A 25,579-nucleotide genomic window follows, 5' to 3' on the forward strand; every position below is an offset into this window, starting at 1 on the left:
GCTGTGCAAAGGATAACACTGCCATACATCAAAAACATCTCAGAAACCACCAACAGACTATTACAACCACATGGCATCACCATAGCATACAAACCAATTAAAACCTTCCAAAACATCCTAGCAGCTGAGACTGCTGGAGACCCAGCAGCTCCAGAAGAAAAAAACAGGAGTCATCTACAACTTGCAGTGTAAAACTGCAACAGCCATTGTGTAGGACAAATAGGCAGAAGACCAGCAGAACACATCTATGAACTAGCAGTCAGAAGACATGATGAAAACTAATTTCACAACACATGGACAGACTCAACCATAGTTTCAATTGGGAAACTGTGAACATTCTAGATCAAGCCAAGTCCAAAAATGTTAAAAAATTCCTGGAAGCCTTGGCATCATATCAACAGGCACATAGACATAAACAACTTCTATGTACTATTCAAAAGAGACAATTACAAGCCAAAAAGAGAACAAATTATCAGAACCAGGGGTAAAATTCAGCCGGTTCCTACCGGATAATGCGATACGGTAGGGCTAACTGCACGAAGCCACGCCCACCCATATGGACATCATGACGTTGCTGTTTTGCAACGATTTTCAGCCTCTGCGCATGCGCAGATGGCTTTGCGCATGCACAGACAATGGCACACACACATTTGTGAACTGGTAGGGAAGGTAAGTGAATTTCCCTCCTGATCAGAACACATCTTATCAGCAATCAACACCAAGATGAGCAGAGATTAACACCAAGATTAACATTAGACTAACAATCAACAAGCAATCAAGAAAGTGACAAACAAGCTATCAGTAAACAGCCCAACCAAAGATTTTCCAAGACTACTCCCACCAACACACAGAGGGCAAGCCACTAGAATATAAAATGAGAGCAAATTTCACTCCCTTTTAAGCACTGATAATATTACTTACTGTAGCTTGGGTAATAAAACATCTGTAAAAAAACAACCAAGCTCAACAAGGACTGCTCAATTCTATGATAATACCTAAATGTAGTTAGCAACAAATTAAATGTATGCAATGTTATGGTAGTTTCACAAATGTGGTTTCCCCCCCAAAAATTATCTAGTCACTGGGATACTACAAAACTATTTTAATAGTCTTACTGTGTTTGGGAAGTATTTTGGGTGAGGACATTAAACAGGACAAGAATTAACCTTCCCTTCTCCTAGAACTTTCTGTGGAAAATGTTCCACTGTTAAGTGGAGATATTTAAAACATTCTGATTGGACTCTAGAGAAGGAGAAAAATACAATATATATGTTGAAAGTGGGGAAACTGTGGTCTTTCAAACTTTCTTGAAGATCAATTGTCAACATCTTTTATCACTGGTTACCTGGGGCAGCTAAAAGGCTGCGGTTTAACATCTGAAGAAACACATCTTCTCGTACCTGATCTATAGAATTTACTTTGAAATGATTTCTGTTATGTTTAATAGTGAAACAGTAAAATGTTTCTTTTTTTGGATTGCAGTCTTTGTTAAACCCATTGTTTATCTTTAAAATTGCAGTTCTCCTCCCCATTCAACCTTCCCTTTAGCTAGGTATCTGATTTTCATTCTGCAGTCCTTTATTGATTGTGCCAAGGTGCTTTCTATTAAAAAATGGCTTAAATGTGTGTAGTGTTACTAAATAAAAAGCAGTAAAAAGGAAACAAATTGAAAAGGTGGAAACACAGTCTATTTTGTTACATGAACTTTAAACAATATTCAAAGGTAATAGCTCAAACTTACTAAATTGATTTTATGTTTTAAGGTCAGAAGGAAGCCTGGCTGTTCTTTTTTAAATAAAGGTTCTTTTGGTGATTATAATTGTGTTGAATTTTTATCAGGGAAAAACACAAGTTGAACAACAACAAAAAACATTACCATAATTACTGTAACAGTAATAATGAGAGCAATGCCATTGATACCAATAATAATATTAATTCCCAGGTCAACATAAAAAATGTAGAATTGTAAAATAATATAATCTGGCTTCACCAAGTCTTAACAGATTTCCTTAGCTTTTTGTTACAATGTACGGTAGTTTTGTAATAGAATAACTCAGAGAACCCAATTGAATAACAATAACACCCCACACTTAACTATTGTCAATAAGAAAGACAAAAAAGCTTGAGGAGTGGACATGCCAGTACCTGGAGACAAGAATAGAAGAGAAAGAACTGGGGGGAAAAATTGCAAAACATAAGACAAATAGAAATACAACTGTGGCAAAAGAAATCAAGGGCAGTACTACTAATAATAGGTAGCTTCAGTGCAATTCCAAAACATCTGAGCATCATTTGAACACTATCAGACTGACAAAATCACCATCAGTCAATTGCATAAGGCAGCTTTACTCAAACTGCTAACATTCTTTGACGATAATTCTAACAACAACATCCCCTTATCCCCAATTCTTAGGAAGGATTCACTAAGTGAATAAAAATGCCAAGGAGCAGTGGTGTGGCAATGTGAAAGTCAGGTGGATCACAGCCTGGTGTCCATCCTTCATTTTGTGGCCCGCTATGAGAATAGAACAGCAATTGGTTGGTCCAGCTGTTTGCTGTGAGGTGTCTGTGGCTATCATCCTGGCAGTAGACTTCTGGATGGCTGGAGGACTCAGGTGCTCATGTGGATGGTGGCACTGGGAGCAGCAGTGGGTAGTGGTGATGATGCAGGAGAACTGACTTGTGTTCTGTGGCTGCCACTTGGCCAGCCTCATAGTCCAGCAGTCGTTTTAGTAGCTTCTTCTTCCCTCTTTGTGAGATTCAGGACTTGGATGACTGTTTTGATTTGATCATGGTGGCTGATGGTCTGAAGGAGGCTCTGGACTAGCAAGAGTATCATGAGTTTTGGACTATTTTGTGAAGTGGGGCCCACAAAATGAAATGTGTCAACATTTAGAAGTTCTACAGAATTCAATGAACTAATATTTCATTGAATATTAAAATTCATGAAATTCATATGAATTTCATTCATATTTCGGATAAACAAAACAAGATATTACAAAATCCTTCATGGATAAAATATCCTTTTAAAGTATAAGACAGACACTTGTTTCAACGTAACCGAATATGAAAAAAAATCATTGATATGTCAGCTTCTACGTGCCAAGCCACTTTTGGTATATTATCAAAGAAGAATATTCACAATGATCTGAAAAGGCTGTCAAAATACTTCTCTTTTTTCCAAGTAATATCTATGTAAAGCTAGACTGTATTCTTCAACTAAAGCAACATATTGCAATAGATCAAATGCAGAACCAGATATGAGAATTCAACCATCTTCTCTAAAGCAGATATTGAAGACATTTGCGAAAATTTAAAGCAATGTAGAGAAGGGACACAGTGCCTCAGTGGCTAAGACGCTGAGCTTGTTGATCGAACGTTCAGCGATTCAGTGATTCAAATCCCTGGTGCCGCATAGTGGGGTGAGCTCCTGTTACTTGTCCCAGCTTCTGCCAACCTAGCAGTTCGAAAGCACGTAAAAAATGCAAGTAGAAAAATAGGAACCACCTTTGGTGGGAAGGTAACAGCGTTCCGTGCGTCTTTGGCATTTAATCATGCCAGCCACATGACCACAGAGACGTCTTAGGATAGCGCTGGCTCTTCGGCTTTGAAACAGAGATGCGCACTGCCCCCTAGAGTCGGGAACGACTAGCACATATGTGCGAGGGGAACCTTTACCTTTACCTTTAGAGATGGATTACCTGTTACAAATAAACAAGCCAATGTAATTGTTATGGACTAAATGAAGAAACTCTTTGCTTTAAAAAAAATCATTCTTTTTGGATTTCCCACCCTAGTACTGAATGTAAGACAAAAAGAGAATGTTGAGTTGAGTGGCTTTAGATAAAGTAGAAAAATTTAAAAGTAGTGAAAAACTGGCAGAGACAGTTTTTCACTACTCAAACAGTGCTTTGGAATTACTTGCAATAGTTACTGAAAGCTATTAAAAATAAAATGTTTGAAACATACATGTTTAACAGTATCATTTGTGATCCATCAGACATCAATTTTGTGTTATATTTCACTATACTGTGTTATTGATATTTATGTCTCTCCCTGTTAGTCCTGAAACATTTTCCTAACCACCTCCTCAAATTTTGAAACAAATAGTGTCTATGCAGAGGGCAAGTGGCATCATATGCATCAAGACATTAGTGCACAAGTGATGTCATTTTTGAGATTTGCATCAGTTACATCCCCAATTATCCTACAATAAGATGCTTTCATTCTGGCTTGCTCTGGATCCCTATTGTGCCACCATTTTTCTATTCCCCATTAGGTTTTACTTTGTACTATGTCATAAAATGGTTTGCTTTTTTAAAAAATTATTATGTTATATGACTCTAGCTATTGCAGATTGTAAATCATCATTTTATGACTTAGTACAATGTGTAAACTCATCCAGCTTTATATCATGTGTTTCCCCAGTAAATTATGGTTGTTAAACAAGCCACTGTTTAGCATTGTATTATCCTGGCCGGTGTGTCAGCCCTTCATCTGAAGGAGAATGGTTGATAAGTAACCTTAGAAATGATAATTTCATAGGCATTGAGTTGAAGCCAAGATGACATCCCACTTATATCATGACCTCATCATGCAAATTATGCAAATAATGTAATGAAATTAGCAACCTCGATTGCGCAGTGGTTAGAGTGCAGTACTGCAGGCTACTTCTCTGATCACCGGCTGCCAGCAGTTTGGCAGATCGAATCTCACCAGGCTCAAGGTTGACTCAGCCTTCCATCCTTCTGAAGTCGGTAAAATGAAGACCCAGATTGTTGGGGGCAATATGCTGACTCTGTAAACCGCTTAGAGAGTGCTGTAAAGAACTATGAAGCGGTATATAAGTCTAAGTGCTATTGCTATTGCTATTATCTTGCAAATAAAATTTGTGTCATTTGTCCTATGACATCATGATGTCGTTTCCCCATCTGTGGACCTGTCATAAATAACTTATAAGATTACAAAGAGTTGCCTCTGCTTGTCTCTTCATCTGGACAAGATTTCTCAAATGTGAATAGGCGATAATGTTTGCAAATAACAGTAGATAGTGTCTTATTTAGAAACAGGAATAGGAGATGGTACATTTGGACAGAAAGAAGTTTCTTTTTCTGTCATGTGGACTTACTAAATGTCTGCCTCCCAGTAGGTGATTCATTCATTCAAGTTGAAGCAATTTGGACAATTTAAACCAAGTAGTGAGGTAGGCCTAATTAAGATACCCAGACATAAACCCAGCCCTATTTAAATACTACAACTACTGTAACTAATGCATTTTTAAAGTGCCTTTCTTAGAAACAGCATTTAAAAAAGCTTTTATCGATAGACTACTCTTAAATCTAAATGTTAACTCTCTAGGCTTTTTCAGAAATTGCTAGAGAAGCTAAGAATAAATAACTTCTGTTAATCATATAGGTAGATACTCTAGCTGAGGAAAGGACAGTTGAATTGAATGAACACACATGCATCCAGAGGTTGCATTTTTTTTAGGTCACTAGAAGTAAAATATTAACAAGTCTTGGAACAGAGACAGTCAGGATGTCTCAGAGAAAAATCTTATTTTGGCAGCCCCCACAGTTGGATTTGCAAGGTACAAAGGAAATTATAGAAATGCCTGAGAAGGAAAGCAGAGCAAAAGAAAGGAAAGGAGAAGAAAGAGGTCAGTAATTTGGATCCATTATCCCCAACACTGTCTATTCTATCTGTCATCTGATGTGTGCCTTTTTACAAAGGACTGTATTTGAGGAACTGTGAATCCTTTCCTGGCACGTGATCCAATCAAGGGCCCCTTAAAAAAATAAAATAAAAGCACACAGGTTTCCAGACTACTGTGGTCTTCCAACTACAGCAACATACTGTACATATACCAGTGTATATATATATATAATTTCTATTTAAATTACAACTGTGGTAACTGGGCAGCATAGTGGCTTAGGACACAGCCTCCTTTGTGCTTGTTAAGTTGGCGTATGGATGAGAAAATGGCTGAGAGGAATTTTTCAGGAGACTGAGAAAAGAACTTTAAAGGAGATAGAGAAACAGATGAAAATGTGTTTGGGCAGACTCACAACCTGAGTAAAGAATGAAAGGATATTAGCAACATCCACTGCGACTTTCTTTCTACCATCTGATAGTTTTGTGGCACTAATTGAGGGCACGCTGAGCATTGTACATTTGACTGCACAACTTTTTCTGTGTTGAGAGTCACATTGGCTTTGGATTGTACTCTGAGAGCCAGGCCTCCAAAACTAGTTAGTGCGTCTAGGACTATAAGTAAACTTGATTTCATTTTATTTATACCTTATGCCTAATTAACCTTAAATAAAATTAGCATACAATTATTCTCTTGTAACATTGAATAATATGCTCCTCCTTATCCCATTAAACATGACAACATGGTAAACTAAATTTGAAAGTCCCTGAGGACTGAATCTAATGTCTGGGGGGGGGGGGATTTCGGCTGTCTATCTCTGCCTCACAACCATCCAATGCCCAGCCAGATTTTAGTATTTAAATCATTTCTATTTCCATTAGTTCCTTATTATTATTATTTAATTCCTCATCTCTTTGTTTGTTAAATAAATCCTAATGTTTGTACTTCATATTGTCTTGCTTGCTTTCTCTCATCAGTTTTTAAAGGAGCTGGAGCAACATGTGTTATTTGGGGGGGCACAAAAGTCCCTGTTATTGTGAAATTAAAGTCCCATTGTTCCTACTCATGCAATAGGTAGCTGGCAGGAAGAGTTACATAATTATGTCTTATTTTTATCTCTATGATTAATAAATTAATATGTACAAAGTTTATGCTAATCTGTATCCTCTTTGAGTTAATGCATGAGTGCCTATAATTTTATACAAATGGCTGTCCCCTGTCAAATAAGATTGCTCATTTCCTATACAGTAAAAGAGCTGAGTATAACACACATTCTTTATCTATGGAACTGACTTTTACCACTGAAAATTAAAGTTTGCAAATGACTATGGTCAAACTGCAGCCAAACTTTATATCCACCATGAAGTATTGGATTATGTTATATGCAGATACAATGGAAATATAAAACACATTGCTTTGGATCAACAGGGGGAAAAAAGGGACTTTGAGTCAGTCACCTCATTTGGATTTTAAATGTCATAACGATTTTTGATGCAACCCGTTGGCTAGAAGTGACATTTTAGCTGAGTCCTGTATTCCTGAGGTTATTTTAAAATTCTATTTAATTTTGTACTCCAATTAAATATTTTTAGTCCCATTAATGGGCTTACTACCAAAAGAGAAGCTAATTATGAAATTTGTTTCCATCCATTCAAAATGAGTTGCTGTTCAGTAATGTTCCCACACAAAAATGCTAATAATACTTTTTTTTTTTTTTTAAAAAAGGGTGCAATTAAAAAGGGAAAAGTTAATTCAATATTGTACGTGTGTTGATTCCTCTGCTGCTGGGCCATTTTAAAGGTACATTATTTAGCCAGGTTTCATTTCCTTTGGAATGTGATAACTGATGGCTTATTAACATTCCATAATGTGCAGTTTATTTATAGGAATGTAAATACGAAGTGTATATTAAGCACTTTGCTCTGCATCAGACTTTCTACTGCAGGGGTGTCAAACTTGTGGTCTATGGGCCGGATGCGTCACGCACTGGCTGCGCCCATGCCCGGTTTAGCGAAGGGGGGAAAAAGGCAAGATATGTCACGTGACGCTGCAGTGACGCCGCGAGTTTGATACCCCTGTTCTACTGGAAACAAAGGACTTCCACTTTGCTTCTTCCCTGTTTGTCTGCACCTAAAACTATTCTTCATACATAGGCATGAAGGATTTTAATAAGATTTCTTATTTTCCAGGAATAGATGATGTCTGATTGGGTTACCCTCTGCTATTCAGCCATTAATAATTGCCACTCCATAACAGAAGAAATATGTCAGCCTTAAATTGGCAAAACCAATCTGACTATTTTAACAAAAGGTACACAATTGTTGCAGGAATCCAGGAAATCATCCGTAATGGTACAATACAAAATTTAAAGAAACCGTGTAATATTCTTTGTCCCTGTCTAAATTTTTAGAGCCTTCCATGCTATTCATAGTGAAAAACAAGATAACCCAATAATGTCATCAAGTTATCTAATTGATCAATCAGAATTTATTTACAATGCAAAACCAAACCAATGCAATAAAAGACTAAGATACAATACAATAACTATAAAAAGAATTTTAAAAATTGCAGCTAACAGTGTGAGGGAGGAGCCTAGCTATTATCTTTCTCCTGGTTGATCCCTTTCCAGAAACCTCTAAGAAAGTAACATCATTCTTAATGATAGGTATAATTATTAGGAAATGTTAAGACATGGGAAAAAATGGCTAAAAGCTGTTTTTTTGGGGAGGGAAGCAGGGGTGAAATTCAGCAGGTTCTGACAGGTTCTGGAGAACCGGTAGCGGAAATTTTGAGTAGTTTAGAGAACTGTCAAATACCACCTCTGGCTGGCTTCAGAGTGGGGTGGGAATGGAGATTTTGCACTATCCTTCCCTTGCCACACCCACCAAGCCACGCCCATCAAGTCATGCCACACCACACCCACCAAAACTACCACAGAACTGGTAGTAAAAAAAAATTGAATTTCACCACTGGGGGGAGGTGAGGTATAGTATAGCAGTTAGGATGAAATATACATTTGCCACAGATCTGCATCCAATATATACGTACAAGAAGTATAACTTGCCTGCAAGCTATAACTACTAAAATCACCTCTTTCACACTATTTATTAAAAGTACAGGAGTCCAGCTAATGTCAACACAACATCTTGCATAAGTGTAATTCTAGGCACCAGATTTCACTGAAACTTTTCAATTTTAAAACCAGTATAATTGCCCTTTTAAACCTTTCAATAACCAAAAAAAAAATGTTCTAGTTCTGTACTGAAGTCTAATATATGCTAATAATCTACTATGTGGAAACAATTTGCAAGTTCATTTTTAAAATTGTGCTTTCCTTTGTGCAAGCTAATTTACCATTGCACACACATTACTGCAGTCAGTTATAGTAGATTAGAATATAAAACATAGAAAGTGACCTCGCATTTTTAAAACAAAAACATAATGTGCCACACTATGACATATAATATTTATAATAAAGCATACTAAGATAATTATAGATAGGTGGAATGTTTATTGCTAACATTAAAAAGATCAGCTTACAAATACTATAAATCTGAAAACAACATATAATACTACCTGTATATTATGAAATCCCAAAGGGGGCATAAATCTCTACCAAAGATTAAGTGCCTTAATTGTGCTAAGCAATAGACAATGTGTAAATCAAGCAATGGCACAAATCTATGCCACTGCTGGAAATGCCCAATTTTTAATCTAATAGGAGATGGGAAATATAGAATTCAAACTCTGGGCCTAAAAATTCCTTAGAAGGGGTGTGATAAACATCCCACATATATATTTATTAAATAGAAGAACATTTCTATCTGAATAGTATAATAGCATAAATGTTAGGTACCCTGTTTTCCCCAAAATAAGACATCCCCTGATAATAAGCCCAATCGGGCTTTTGAGAGCATGGCAATAAGGCCAAGACCTTATTTCAGGGTTCAAAAAAAGGGTCTTATTTTTGGGGAAACATGGTAATATAAAAGCCAATTGCCATTTTGGTGTAATGGTTAAGGCAGCAGCCTAGAAGCCAGGAGAGTGGGAGTTCTAGTCTGGCCATAGGTACAAAGCAGTGGTGGGTTCCTCCCGGTTCGGCCCAGTTCCGCCGAGCCGGTAGCGGTGACGATATGATGTCACTGAACCGTTTCTGCCCCCCTGCCCCCCCACCCGCCTGCATTATTCTTACCTTTTATTTGGCCCCACCGCCAATCTATTGCTGCCTCCTGAGTCCCAGCTGATCGGCTAGAAGGAAAAATACTGTTTAAACTCTTGCCGCGGGGCTTCAAAGGGCCGCCCTACAGCTGATCAGTGTTAAAAGGCAGTGTGGTGGTAGACCAGTGCCTCCAAAACCAAATGAGTAGACCGATGCCTGCAAAAACAAATGGGTAGACCGGTGCCTCCAAAAACAAATGAGTAGACCGGTACAGCTCTGCAAGCAGTTAAAAGCCTGGTAGACCAGTACCTCTGCTAAATCCTAAAGAATTGTCACATGACCATCAAGCCACACCCACAAAATAAGCCATGCCCACAGAACCGGTAGTAAAAAAAATTTAGAACCCACCCTAGCTGGGTGACCTTGCGCCGGTCACACCCTCTGAACTATAGAAAACAAACCACTTCTGAAAAACCTTACTAATCCAGGCAGTCACCAGGAAACCAGACTGATTCAAAGGTAACCCTCCCTCCCCCAGTGTAAAATTTAATGATGTTCCAGCATTGTGGTGCTGGAAAAGTAGATGGCACAAACAAAGTTGTAAAGGTAGTTTTTTTTACTTACGATCACAATTGAGCCCAAAATCTCTGTTGCTAAATGAGACAGTTGTTCAATGAGTTTTGCCTCATTTTACAACCTCTCTTGCCACAGTTGTTAAATGAATCACTGCAGTTGTTGAGTCAGTAACATGTTGTCTCTGGCTTCCCCATTGATTTTTCTGGTCAGAAGGATTGCAAAAGGGGGAATCACATGACCGCAGGCAGGACACTGCAGCTGCCATAAATATGAACCAGTTTTCAAGCATGAATTTTGCTCATGTGACCCTGGGGATGCTGCAACAGTCCTAAGTGTGAAAAGTGTTATAAAGCCACTTTTTTTGTAACTTTGAAAACTGAACAAAAGGTGGTAAGTCAAGGACTAGCTAAATACTGTAAATACCACAGAAGAACATTTATTACCAGAACCCAAGGGACTAAAAATTAAACTCCTATTCAATTGCAAGTATGAGTCCTAACATGATGCACGGTTGTTCTTTTGACTTTTTCAAAACTCAACCTGGTAAAAAAATCCTGATAGAAGCCATTGAACTGAAGGAATATTTTTTTTTCCTCCTCTAGGACTATCTTCCATGTAGATTAAATTTGTCTTTTACAGTTAAAGAGGCTAAGACGGTTGGAAAACATATAAATTTTAGCAAAGGCTGAAGAAAAGGAACCAAACACATGTTTCTACTGGAAATGGTCCTATTCAGTACATTCATTGCATCAATAAGAATAGAATGCAAGAATTTGGAATACGCCACTTCCATATTCTATAGGAGTATATTTGAACTCCACCAGTTCCACCAGAATATTTGGACTCCACCAGCACTTTTGCCTGATAAATCTTAAATTTCAAATTTAATTTCAATTTCAATTTTCAAATCTTTATTGTCAGTGCACAACATATGTACAATGAGATTGGTTGAGCTCCCTCGGTTCACCCCTCCATCAACACAATACAACTCACAGTGAAGACAGAAAATCCCTAACCCTATAAATCATATTAACAAAACACCCGGTCCTATTGCACCAGTGTTAACATGTTACACGTTGTGCCGGCCCTGCAAGTCCATCATACTATGTAGTTATGGTGTTATTTTGCATTCAGGAGTCTGACAGCACAGGGATAAAAACTGTTCTTCAGACTGTTTGTGCTTAAATATGGCAGAGACATAGTAGTTCCCTCTGCTGTGGAAAAATGTTGTGATAGCACCCATTCTTTTCTAGACACAATAACACACGGGCTATTCAATGCTCCTTTTCCAAACAATGTTTGGAAGATTACCAAACATTCTAAGAAACATTCTTTAGTTATTCAATTGGATTCACATTTATAGGATCTCTTTTATATTTTTCGATTTCCCACTCCCCACAAAATCCTTATAAAAAAAAATTAGTTTGCACTTAGATGTTCAACTTCTAAATAGATACTTAGCTCATGCTGTGATCTTTTTGTATTCACTGATGCGATGAAGAATATAGCTCTCATCATGAGTCCAGTAAAACATGAACCAGGTTCTGCTGACTAGCACAAGGCAATAGTGATCTGGATCAATAAGCTACTTCTTTAAAGAGTTGAAGTTATAAATGAAAAATAAAGTTACTAGAGAATAACTGAAAAACAGAGTTGGGAGGGACTCATTGGAGATCTTCTAGTGTAACCCTCTGCTCAAGCAGGCAACTATATCATTTCAGACAAATGGTTGTCCAATCTCTTACTAAAAACCTCCAGTAAGAGCATCCACAACTTCTGGAAGCATGTCATTTCACTGATTAATTGTTCTGACTGTCAGGAGATTTCTCCTTAGTTCTAGGTTGCTTCTCTCCTTGATTAGTTTCCATCGATCGCTTTTTGTCCTGCCTTCAGGTGCTTTGGAGAATAGATTGACTCCTTCTTCTTTGTGGCAGATGCTCCTTCGTTATCCATTTCTATATGGGGTGAATCTGAAAGATGCCCTGACAATGGGAGTGACTCTTAAGTAAATGGTTTCATGGAACCAATGAATCACCAATAATATGGGACGGGTCAATGGAAGCTAATTCAAGTTTCTTCCAAAATCTGAGGATCATAATGAAAGCTACTTTGAAATTAACAAATACTGCAAAGAGAATCCTAATACTATCCTTATTAAAAGAAAGATCTCTTTTAATAAGGTGATGCCTAGCTGACAACCCGAAGTTGCTCAATCTGTCCCTCTCCCCAACTGTTTGTTCACTTGTTGAAATACATTCATTATCTATTCGATGTAGAAATGTGCAATATGAATGTACAATTATGCTATAATTAGTTTTGGGTCTGTATTATGTTGGTTCATCTCATCTCTCCTTTGTGTAAAATTGAATCATTAGTGCCTTTTATTGACTGATATAGGTCAGAAATGCTGCCAGGGCAGATGCATGCCAATTCATATGCCCTACTTACAGTTTGTGGGTTGGCTGGAAGACAATATCTCAAAATCTATTTAAGCAATGGTACCTAGATGCCAATCAAGAAGCTCACCTGAACCAACCCCAGCATGAGATGTGCAGTCCAAATCCTCCACATAAATAGACCAGAAATGTATCTTAAGTATATTAAAGCTTGGCATTAGTCAAAAGCCTGAGCAAAAATCTGTCATTATTGTGGAATGGAGTCGGAGAAGATCTAAATTTCTGAAATTTCCTTTTCCAGTCCTCAAGGATGTAATTTTAATAACTACACAAATATAACCCTAATAATCATGGGATATGAATACCACCAAAACAAATCTTGAACTCATTCTACAATCTACCCGAGCACGTAGTAGACAAGCTTGACATTTCACAACTGCCTGAGTGGGATAAATAGAAAGGTTATATGATGTACATATTGCTACAATTGTCTATCATTACTTTGCCCGCTCACTTGATGCCTGCCTAATTAGCAGTGTGTAGGAGGTCACTGCTTTCATCAGCATGACAAACGCAATGCCAGGCCAAGCTATGCCACTTTTGTAGGCATGACTTTAGTTTGATTTCCTTGAATATAGAATAGAAATTTCTATGGGGGAATTTCTGTTGCTAAAAAGACTGGCCATTACACAAGATAGGGCAGTGATGTTTGTTCCTTTTTCTCAAGATTTCTGTGTTGGTAGAAAAGAAGAGAATTCTGGCCATGCCTAATCTGCTTTCAAAGAACAGGGATCAAAAACGGTGGTATATCAAAGTTTCCAGGATATCAGCATTAGTATACTCATCCGTTATTCAATGCTCCCTGTCTCTCTCAATAGTTCTGTCCCAGACAAATTTCTAGAACCACAGCAAGGGTTTCTAGACCCAAATGTTAAGAATAAAACAACTGCATTTAATTTGTTGAAGAAAAATACTTGGGAGAAATCCTGGAATAGTATTTTTTAAAATCAAAAGTCATGAGTTTGGGTCCCATATTAATCGTAAATTCTTCAGTTGAATGTCTGGTCTTATCATGTCTCAATTCATCTATGCAGTGCTTAGGTTGACTTAGCCTTCCATCCTTCCCAGGTCGGTAAAATGAGGGCCCAGATTGTTGGGATCAATATGTTGACTCTGTCAACCACTTAGAGAGGGCTGTAAAGCGCTGTAAAGTGATATATAAGTCTAAGTGCTTTTGCTTTTGTTATTAGTCTGTGGTTGTTGAATCCCAGGATTCTAATAACATAAAATTAGATTTGAAAAGAAGAAAATCTACACAACATTGATTTTGTAATGCTGGAATTACAAAAAAATATATTTATTGAGAATGTTGAGTTGTGGAAGAACTCTTTTAGTTCTTCCATATTTCATTCATTTTAGTTCTTCCATATTTCATTCATTTTTTTCCACTGAAAATTGTCATAACTCCATATAGTAGATTTGCAAGACAAGAACTGGAATCAAAATATAAGGCCATCTAAAGCCATATGTTAAATTTAAGGCTAAAATAACCCACCAATTCCTTGCATACTCAGACTCTATCCTATATCATTTCAGCATTGCAATACACAACCTGTGGCACCTCAGGTATCAATGGTGTCAAGAATGCAATTTTTAACTAAATGCCTACAACTAATTGTTCTGGTATAGTCAATAAGTCACAAGATTTAACAATAGCTTTAGTGGTATGATGTTCTTTTGGAAGAGGCTAATCAACTAGGCATTGTTATTTAGTTATTTATTTATAGTTATTAATTTTTTTTAATATACCCCATCTCACTGATACAGTGACTCCAGGCAGTTTACAATATAATAAAAAAGTTAAAGAGTAGTACATGAAAATGAAAATTTGAAGAATTAAATCGAAAAGCTAATACCCAAGATGATATGCAGCCTACGGATGAGGATCTTCTGTATCTGGTCAGACACCCCAATGTAGCAGTTTTCCATCAGGGTCAAGTTGTTTCCAGACACTTCTGGAAGGCCAGGATTATGAGGGCAGATCTCACCACCAATGGGAGAATATTCCAGAGTGTGGGGGTGGAGGCCACAGCAGAAAAGGCTTTGCTCCTGAACCCCAACAGCAGAAATTCTTTGGAAGATGGGATCCGAAATAAGGCTTTTGTGCTGAAACCAGTGGGGAAGGTTAGTCCCATCGGAGTGAGACAGCTCCTCAAATATCTCCCTCAATAAGCTATTAATAAGTTTATTGACACATGGAAATTTACCCCCACATTCTCTGACCTGAATTTGTTTTATTAAAAACAAGAGGAACTGAAGGATTCAGGGCTTCTGTCTCCCCATGCTTCCTTTCTTTTTGTTTCTTTTCTATCTCTCCCCCTCCCCCCATTGGTCATGAAAATAATGATGAGGAAAGGTGAATCAATCAACCAATTATTTTTTTCAGGGCAAGCAAAAATGAAGGATGAGGTGATTCATCAAAGCTGCATGAAAGGCATAGACAAGGATATCATTATGTTGAAAGGAGTGAGCATGGAGGACTGACCAGCTTCTGGAATTTTCTCTGAAATACTGTAGCCAAGTTTTCTTTACTCAGATTATAGCCTATTGAGAAATACTTACCTTTTAGGTGGAATATATTTGCTTCCTGCGCAGCACAGCACACTGTCTTGTCAGAAGCACCCCACAAAACATAGAGAGTGACAACAATTTATCTCTGCCAAGGGTTCTATGAGGAGAGTCATTTTCTACACTAGTTGTGGCATACGTGCTTGTAATGAGAAGAAGCTATTAATTAAAAGAGATTTAGAGAAGAATACAAGAAGCTCTTCATATTTTATACTGTAAATATTGTACAGAGTTGGTGAGATTCTGGAGATGTGCACATAGAACAGACCCCCCCCAATGCATCTTTGGTCTGAGATCTTAATGATTTTGGGGAAGGGGTTGGTTTGGTTCATCCAGCTCCTTTTAAATAGACAGAGAAGTCTTTGCTCCTAGCAGCTAAGCCTACCATTAGCACAAAGATGGCCTAAAGATACATTAGATGTTCCACATCTAATTATAACTTGTGTGATGCAAATTATCATGGAGTATGCAGTTTGATTGCCATGATATGAGCATAGGAGATCTCATAGTATGTCATAGCAATAGAAATTGCACAACTGTGCCCAGAGGTATTGGGGGAGAGCCCTGTGATTTTGCTGATTTAAGGACCACTTGCTCCATTCAAATTAATTTTGCTCTCGTCATTCAAAGTAAGATCATCTGCTTGCCTCAGCATGACCGAAAGGTGCACAATCAGGGTTAACATAAAACTGAACTTAACTCCAAACCACATAGTTGGAAGTCTTCCCAGCCAACTCACCATGACAGCAAGGAGTTATATGAGACAGATTTTTTAAAAATAAAACAATAACAGTATGGACCTCTCGGAGAAAGGCGACCCTAAGAAGATTTTGTTCCTTTCTGTTTCTGCAGGATCTGATTCTCCAAAAAGCATTAGCCCTCCTGAGAAAATATCTCCGGTATGTATCTGGAGGGCTTTGTTTTCATTATTTCTTTTAACTTCAATAAAGCTTCTGTTATTTTTGTCACTGCCGTGTCCTGGCTTCAGAATTACCTAGAATTGATATTAGCTTTAAAAATTTGGAATGAAATGTTTCCTTGATTAATCTATTAAAAAGAAAGCTTTTTGTTTAAAAAAAAAAGTGAAGGTGGGGAAATAGAACTGGTGGCTTCCTTGGAATAATCGCTCTATTGCCAAAAAATTGCACTATAGGAATTTGCATTCTAGACATTTTCAGATGGGAAATACATTCCAAGAATGTTCATTTTTTTGAAGTATGAAAGAGCTCTAGAGGGGAAGTTGATGAGATCCTAATTCATTATGTTCCAACAGTGGAAATTGCAACCTCAAACAGCTGCACCACAGTGGAATTTTAAGTTAGTGCTACGTTCATATTTTTGCTGCTGTCGTTAATGGTGTTTGTTTTTTGAGGTTGAATTTTCAGACCTTTCTAAATCCTGATTATGAAAAATGAATGGCTTTATCCTTAAGGTATATTTGTATTAGTCTTGATTCAGTAATTTGGTATTGTGCCTTCAGATAGTGAAAGAACAATTTATGGAGGCTTCTTTTAACCTGTACCCCAATACCTTTGGAGGATATGAAGCTGGAGAAGACTAATTTATAAATAGTTGCAAGAAGGAGAAAAGGAACAGAGTTACAGTTATGGAATGATGATTCCCCAGTAAAATAAATAACTATGTAAAGGAGATTTCCTTCTCAAACAATAGAGACAGGAATAGCTATAACCTTTAAAGAAACTGATAAAATAAATGTTAAATAGATTTGTAAAAAGCAAAAAGGTTGAGAATAGATAGGGCATTTTTTCAGATAGAGAAAAGGAATAAGCTAGCTGATTTCAGTCTTAATTAAAACGGGATGCAATTCTCAGTGAAGGTTTATAGCCTGAAGTAGTATAGTAGGGAACCATTCTGCTTCTCAATTAAAAACATTAATAATATTTAAAAACTGTAATATTTTAAAGGGGAAAAAAACTGGTAGGCAAAGAAGCATTCTCATGCCAAGGAGTTTTTAATTGTTCTGGGAAAATGCAAATAACTCCTAAATGTGTGCTTCCCAGAAGAAATTGAGTGCTGCCCGGTCCTGTGTATTAAATGAGTAGCTTTACCTATTCATTGCACGTACAAATGAATATTTTGAAAAGCCCTTTAATTTAAAACTTGATCAGATCAAAGCTTTTTCATTCCACATAGTTTGTTAGTTGCACGTTTATGGATTAATGGAGGAAAGCATTAAATCAGCCATTGGTGTGAATATATGGATCAATGCTGGAATTATTTCAAAGAATAGATAATCAAGTGTTTGTCCTGCTTTTCCTAAGACCAATATCCATGGTTTGTTGAAAGAGGCCATAAACTAAGAATAACTGCATTACGGGAAAAATATTTAACTGCTATTTTTCTCTCATTCAAGTTTTCCCCTCTAATTGTCTTTATGAATGAGACTGCAACTTTAAGCGCATCCATACATGCATGTAAGAACATTTGTGAATAAAGTCCAATATATATAATGGTTGAATGGCACGTGAGATTTCTTATCAATTTTGGGCAGTTATGAAATGCTCCAAAACAAAAAAAAAAAAATGTACTGCAATTTTTACTTCAGTGTTGTATTTGAAACTTATGCCAAGAATGATTATTCTATAAAATAGGTATGCCAGAGGAACTAGTGGAACTATAAAATGGGCAAGCAAGCCAAAAAGCTGTAATCTTCCAGGGTTACAAGCAAAATCAGAGAAAAAATCCATACCAGAATCAAAAGAGTGCCTTTTGCAAATTAATAAAGCAAGAGTAATTTTGAACCAAGAATATAACAGTGTTCTAGATTATTAGGATTTTTTCTCTCTCAGTTATTAGAAGTGTGTCTTCTCAGTCCTGTATTTAATCTGTAACCATAATCGGAGCGAAGTGAAAGCAGTGCCTGAAAAGGGAGTTAAAAATGGAAAAAGTGGCCAAAGGATATATAAATGCACCAGTGGTGGAATTCAATTTTTTTTACTACTGGTTCTGGGGGTGTGGTTTGGGAGGCATGGTGTGGCTTGGGGGGGCGTGGCAGGGGAAGGATACTGCAAAATCTCCATACCCATCCCACTCCAGGGGAAGGATATTGCAAAGTCCCCATTCCCTCCCCACTCCTGGGGGAAGGATATTTGCAAAATCTCCATTCCCACTCCATTCTGGGGCCAGCCAGAGGTGGTATTTGCGGTTCTCCGAACTACTCAAAATTTCCATTACCAGAACCTGTCAGAACCTGCTGAATAGCACCCCTGAAAAGCACCCTTCCTACAGCTTCTTTACCAACCCATTATTTTTCTTTACACGAAGAACTTGTAATTGGACTTTGAAACATAATTGCTTTATGGAGCTGTATCCTCATCTGAGGTATGAATGCTCTGCTTGATTAGGAGAAATCCATTCAGCTTGTCAGGCCAATTTTTATTTTCAGTTCTATTTTTCATGCTCTCTAAATCCCACTGTCATCCTGAACCTCATGCTTCATGCATTACTGTATTGTTAATACATTTTGTAAGCTAAAGCTAAAATGGATGAACATGTCCAAAAAGGAGTATATATGTAAAACAGAAATTGAATAAAAGATACAAAAATTGGAAATAAATATTAAACAAATCAAGCTTTTCCATTGTGCTTGAGGAGCATCTGCATATTTGGGGAAGGGTTTTGAGGAACTAAAGGTATTATTCTTCATATGATGTTAGCGATAATTCAGAACTTGGCTATAAAAGATGCTCTTGACTATCAAATAGAATAATACTTTGTCTACATCTGACTTGCCATAACAGTATGACAGCATTGGGACCATTAATAACCGAAAGGCAGACCATGTAGAAAAGATAACACAATAACACATGTGTGACTATCTCAGTGTTACCCAGTTGCCAGTCTTGACCTGGGATGTTGTTATATCTCCCTTCTAATTTTATTGAAGGTATTGAAACCCATAGAGAAACTTCTCCAGTGACTATAAAAGGTGTATTGTCTTCTTATGTGTTAATGTACTGTATGTAAGCAAAGCTATAAGGATTTTCAGGTTGAAACAATAATATCCAGTCAATTTTTTAAAAGATGTAATGAGCCCAAATAGGATGTCAAATGGGAGTTAGGGTTCAGCAGCTAACTGTGATCTGAAACAATCTTAACACTGGATTCATCCAGTTTTGATAGCATAATATAGTATGCAACCTATAATACAAATAGTCTTTATAGATGCTCTAATGAATGTGTGTAGAAGAGAATAACTTTTGTAGCAGCAAATTCCAGCCTTTGAATCTTCATCATTTAACTTGTACGCAACTGATATGGAAAATAGGAGTGGGTAGGAAATATCTTTCATTTCCATTTCACTGCAGACTTACGCAATCCAGATCTCCCAAATTAACCTATGAAGCAAAACTCAATTATATTTTGATAGGATATGCAATACAGTACTCCAGCCATAAAACTTGAAAAAAAATGTGCATACTCTACTGAACAGAATATATGATAGTACACTATCTGGTTTAAAATTATTTCCTCAAATATTTATATTGAAAAAAATTTGTATACAAATGGCATGTATGAGAAATGAATAATACACATGCCCGTGTGTGTGTGTGTGTGTGTGTGTCTGTCTGTCTGTCTGTCTGTATCTGTGTATACATTAATATGTTTGTAAACTAGTGAGGAAATGGGAAATGGGGTAAAAAGAACCTAAGATGAGAAATAAAACAAACAAACAAACTTGAAATGGACAGGTTCATCAATCCTGAATGGAGAGCTTGTATCGACCTCTGTAGTAGCCCTTTCATATATGCCCAAGATCTCTAATCCTCCCCTCACTTGCCAACCAGGTTTTCTGAATGCACAGAAAGATTGGCATGTGCATTGTGTATTTTGGCATCCTCTATGTACAATCAAATCCATGTAGGTTGAAAGAGAGCTTTGATGCCATGAGTCACCTTCCTCAACTGCCCCATTTCCCTGTTCCTTCAGAGAAGTGTCCTTGAGTTACTCTAACAGGCCTATCATTTTTCTTCAGGGACTTTTTATTGACATTAAAGCCCGAACTTTGAGAAATCACAATTTGTAAATGTGTATCTGACTCCCATTTAAATAACCCGTTCCTGGCAGACTCATCTCTTATTGACACCGGAAGACTGAGGATTTCTCACTGTCAAATGGGTTTTTTCTCTCTGTTTGTAGATTCTGTTGCTCCTGCATGTCGTGGGGTGGCGCTGCAAAAATGTTGTGGAAGTGGACTAGGGAAAGTGTCAGCCTGCTTTGTTTTCTTACAGTGCAGTGAAGCCTCACAAATTTGAGGACAAAAATGAAGGCTGGACTGTGAAAACAATAATATGGCCATTATGTACTTAAGCATGTGGTTAGCCTTTGGTGTTTGATGCTCGGATCCTCCTGACACTGAAATTGTTAGATTCCTGTTTCCCATATTTTCTCTGCTGACACAATTACTCTGCACATGCTGGAGGAGGAAAAATAACATCTCTGAGGGGATTTGTTTCTTGATTACACCAAGAACCCAGATTAGTTACAGAAATTTTATAGAAACCTGTGGACATTCACTAAGCTCATCCAAGTCACAAAAAAAAACTTTTTGTTCTTTATCTTTGGATGAGAAAACAATTATGTTTTGCCTTTATATATTTGCTTTTTATGTTTGCTTTTAAAATTCTATTTGATACTGTTTGTATACGTATATGTGTGTTCATATGAATATGCCTACATACCAGGAGTGAAATTCAAAATTTTTCCCTTCCGGTTCTGTGGGGCCTGGCTTGGTGGGTGTGGCTAGGTGGTCATGTGAATGGGTGGATGGGCATGGCCAACTCAATGTCACTCCCACCCAGTCACATGACCCCCCCCCAGCCACACCTGCCCAGGTTTTGTGGCTCCCAGTGTTTTCTGTGGGAAATGGGTCATGTGGCTGGGTGGGTGTGGCCAACTTGATTCGTCTCATCCTTAGGAAATTTCTCCTCAGTCCAATTCAGAATAAAATAGCACAATAAAATAGCACTGTTCCAATATTTAGAATAGAATAGAATAACAGAATTGGAAAGGACCTTGGAGGTCTTCTAGTCCAACCCCCTGCTTAGGCAGGAAATCCTACACCACTTCAGACAAATGATTATCCAATCTCTTCTTAAAAACTTCCAGTGTTGGAGCATTTACAACGTCTGGAGGCCAGCTGTTCCACTGATTAATTGTTCTGTCAGGAAATTTGAGTGGCTCCTACAAAAATGAGGGAGTCAATCTATTTTCCAAAGCACCAAAAGGCACAACAAGAAACAATGGATGGAAACTAACCAAAGAGAGAAGCAACCTAGGACTAAGGACAAATTTCCTAAGGGTGAGGCCCATCAACCAATGGAATAGCTTGCCTTCAGAAGTTGTGGTGCTCCATCACTAGAGGCTTTCAAAAAGAGTGAGGGAAATACACCCCAAAAAGACAATGACAGGAACCACTAAAACAACGCAGAAAACTTAAACAGCCATTCCCCTTTTTTAAAAAAAGTCAACCCCAAAGCAAACAGCAGCTGAGAGGGAAACTAAGAGCAGCTGCTCAGGCTAATTGAAAGCCTGGGTGTGCTGCCAAAAGCCATTAACCCTTCCAACTCTATTATTCTATGTTCTCTATGTTCTAAATTGGGTACTTCACAGCAGAAGCAATACAGCTGGCTGGACCATACATGCATTAAATTCATGGACTGTATGATCAAGCTGCATCATTGTCCCCTCCTGTATCTTTTCCCCCAGGAAGAAATGAGAAGTAGCCAACATGCAGCAGCTATAAAAGGTCTTGGGAAACTTCAGGGAGTATCAGCTGATCACAGAAGTGTTACTTAATACCCTTTATAATGAAAATGTTTGTAATCTTGTCCTTCTTCCTGAAGGGAAGAAGTTAATTCCATCCCTAGATGAGTGATTGATGGGTTGCCCTGCCCTAATCCTGTCAGTTTCTGTTGTTTATTGATTTGATTCAGCATGTGTTGGCTGCATTCCAGCTGCAACTGTTAAGTGGAGCTATTAACTGAAGAGAGAGAGAGAGAGAGAGAGAGAGAGAGAGAGAGAGAGAGGGAGGGAGGGAGGGAGGGAGAGAGAGAGAGAGACCCCTCTCTTGCACTTTATTTTTAATCGGTTCTCTGAACTGCCTAAGTAATTTACTAACAGTTTGGGCAAACCAGTGAGAACCAGCTGAATTTCACCTGTGCTACATACACACACACACAAACAAACAAACATATGTAATATTTATATAATATTTTCAATCTTCTATTTGACAGTGACTTAATGTGTTGAACTTCACTCTTTGAAGCATGAGTTTACTGACATTTTAAGTGTTTTCTTGAACTGTTTCTTCACAGACATACCTGTCTTTTTCATTTTGTTGTACAAATAGATGTTTTGGTTTCAAAACCTGCTTTTTGTGAGCACCGTTGTATCAACTGTGCAAATGACGAAATGATATGTATATAGTACATAACCCAACCTCTTTCTGCTTGGCTTCTTTAGGGAATATGTGGCACCCACTATCCTCTCAGCATTGCTTTCATTGTGGTGAATGAATTTTGTGAGCGCTTCTCCTACTATGGAATGAAAGGTAGGTTTTTACAGCCTTTGCCCAGGAAAACTCAGATGCTTTTTCCATTTATTTAGATGGAAGAAAGGCAGGGAGACATTAATGGCTTGGATTGGGGGGGGGGAAGCGTTTTGCTTGATTTCTCACCCAAGATCTCAATCAGATTTATAAATCTTAATGGTCTGTGCTAAATGTAAATGCTAATGTGATAGACAGAAGGATCATAAATATAGAATGTTGGCGGTAAAATAAAGGTTGTTTTAAAGAATGTTCTGCAGAAGATGGGAACAGAACTGAAGTCTGAGGAAGAAACTTGGCCTAGAAAGACTTTCTCAACCATGACCTTTTCGAGATGTAGGATATTCAGTTCCCAGAAGTCTTCAGCCATCATATTATTGCTCGGAATTCTGGGCATGAAAATCCATTTATCTAGTGCTACCAGATCTAGATTGCAAAAATGCAGATGACTACCAGATGGTTAAAAGGCATTAGAATTTTCTATATCTGTTTGCTTTCATCTAGTGGTTGTCCAGAGAGTCCAAACCGGCTGACCCATCACACATCTGGAAGGATGCCTGGACTGAGAAAGCTATCTTAATAACTAATTCTTCCAACTTTTCTCCTGTGGCAGGCCCTATGATTATATCTGGGATGATGGTCAACATTCAGAAAGGCTACTTTGTTCATCACTCTATTTTTCTGCCACTGATAAACTTTGCTTCTTCTGTTACTGTTAAAGGCACAAAGCTATTATCGAGTGGCAACAGATAGAGAATCATAGACATAACCCTGGAGAAAAACTGTGTCAGCTAGCAAAATATGTTTTAAGTGCAGAAAAGGAAGAAAATGTCAGAAGCAAACTTGAATGGAGTCTGATTTAAAGAGCCTTGGTAGTACAGTGGTCTAAGGCACCCTGTTATTAAACTGGTTATTAAGACCAGCTGCCTGCAATTACTGCAGGTTCGAATCTCGCCAAGGCTCAAGGTTGACTCAGCCTTCCATCCTTTCTAAGGTAGGTAAATTGAGGACCCAGTTTGTGGGGGCAATAAGCTGACTTTGTATAAATATACAAAAGGATGAAGGCTATTGCTTAGCACGTTGTAAGCCGCCCTGAGTCTCCGGAGAAGGGCGGCATATAAATCAAATAAAAAAAAAAAACTCTTTTTGATGTAAGAGTGATGTCAGATTTTCAAAGTTCTGCTACTATACCAATAAAGTAGAGTTCTACTGTTTCTTGTAGAATCTGTTTGCTGATGTTATATACCTGAAAGGGTTGACACAATACTACCAACAACCTACTACAGTATTATAAACTGGACCTAAATACTATCATACATTTTGGAGGCCTGGATGGACATGGAAGGGAGAAATCCACTCTCAGAAATATGCCTACCTGTGTTTTATATGTGGTATCAGTTAAGAGCCCAGGGCAGAGATGGTGGGGAAGCTATGGTCATCTAGGATACTCTGATGACATTCAGAAGCACTGTGTCACAGAAAACGTGATGTGAGACCTTGTTTATAAACTTGGGTTCTCAGGAACACTTGGGACTCTCACTACTGTACGTTTTCTTGTTAAATTGCAATATACCTGCCTGAACTCCTTGAATATGACTAGATAGGCAGTGGAGTTCCCCAGGCTTAAAATTGTAGGGGATTCCTCCCAGATTTGCAGCACCTATTTGAGGAACAGGTAGTAGTCATGATCAAGAGTGTTTTTGTACAACTTTGTCTTGTGTGCAGTTGTTTCTTGGACCAAGATGTACTGTTCATGGTCACTCATAGTTGAATTGCCTGTCAAGAAGACTACTGCAATGTGTTCTGTGTGGGGGTTCTCCTTGAAGAACATACAGAACTACAACTGGTCCAGAATGCATTGGCATCAGGATGTCCCTGTTGCATCTCTGTTCCATGAGATGTACTGACTTCCAGGGTGGTTTCAAGTGCAAATTAAGGTGGTAGTTGTCACCTATCATGCCTTTCATGTCACAGGGCCAGGTTTTGTTTGTTCTACTAAATCATAGAGGTTTGCTTTGAGTTCCAGACAAAGAATGTCATCTAGCAGGATCCAGAAAATAGACCATTTCTGCCACAATGTGGCAAAAATTTGAAATCCCATACCCTTTAAATTGACCCTGATCTTACCAACTTTTCAGAAAGTTCTAAATATTTGGATGTGTTTCTGGCTTGGAGGTCAAGCAGTTGTGCAAAGCCAATGAGATTGTTGATTGACCATTGTCCTTAGTTGCCATTGTAGGCCTTTTATACTATTATTCCAGTGGTGGGTTCCAACTGGTGTTACCACCGGTTCTCTTTGCGCATGCGCTTTGCGTGTGATTGCCGCATGCATGGTCACTTCCCTTGCATGTGCGCTGAACTTGCACTCCGCACAAGCACATTAGATTTCTGCCCAGCTGAGGGACAGCAATCCACTCTGCTGCGCCTATCAGTTGGGCTAAAAAATGACAAATAAAGGTAGGTATAACGTGGGGGTGGGCGGGAAGGCCCAGCTCACAGTCATAGAGAACTGGTTCACTGACGCCACATCATCACCACTACTGGCTCGTCCGAACTGGGCCGAACTGGGAGCAACCCACCACTGTGTTATTCATTTA

At 38.1% G+C, this 25,579-nt stretch overlaps 1 protein-coding gene across 2 annotated transcripts in view; it reads left to right on the forward strand.

The window, feature by feature from the left end:
• Nucleotides 1–5,517: 5,517 nt before the first annotated feature.
• SLC15A2 (solute carrier family 15 member 2) overlaps nt 5,518–25,579 on the forward strand; it is a 96,455-nt gene continuing 76,393 nt past the window's right edge. Inside the window, exons 1-3 of one of the 2 annotated variants that reach the window (XM_034422717.3) lie at nt 5,518–5,659; nt 16,265–16,311; nt 22,898–22,985. In XM_034422717.3, the coding sequence (XP_034278608.2) occupies nt 5,539–5,659; nt 16,265–16,311; nt 22,898–22,985 (256 nt within the window). In that variant the 5' untranslated portion in view covers nt 5,518–5,538. Of the gene's footprint in view, nt 5,660–16,096; nt 16,312–22,897; nt 22,986–25,579 lie in introns of those variants that run through there. The other variant, XM_087883813.1, reaches the window with a different exon arrangement.

Source organism: Pantherophis guttatus, chromosome 1, assembly GCF_059756535.1.
Source record: "Pantherophis guttatus breed Tessera chromosome 1, ASM5975653v1, whole genome shotgun sequence".
Taxonomy (NCBI): domain Eukaryota; kingdom Metazoa; phylum Chordata; class Lepidosauria; order Squamata; family Colubridae; genus Pantherophis; species Pantherophis guttatus.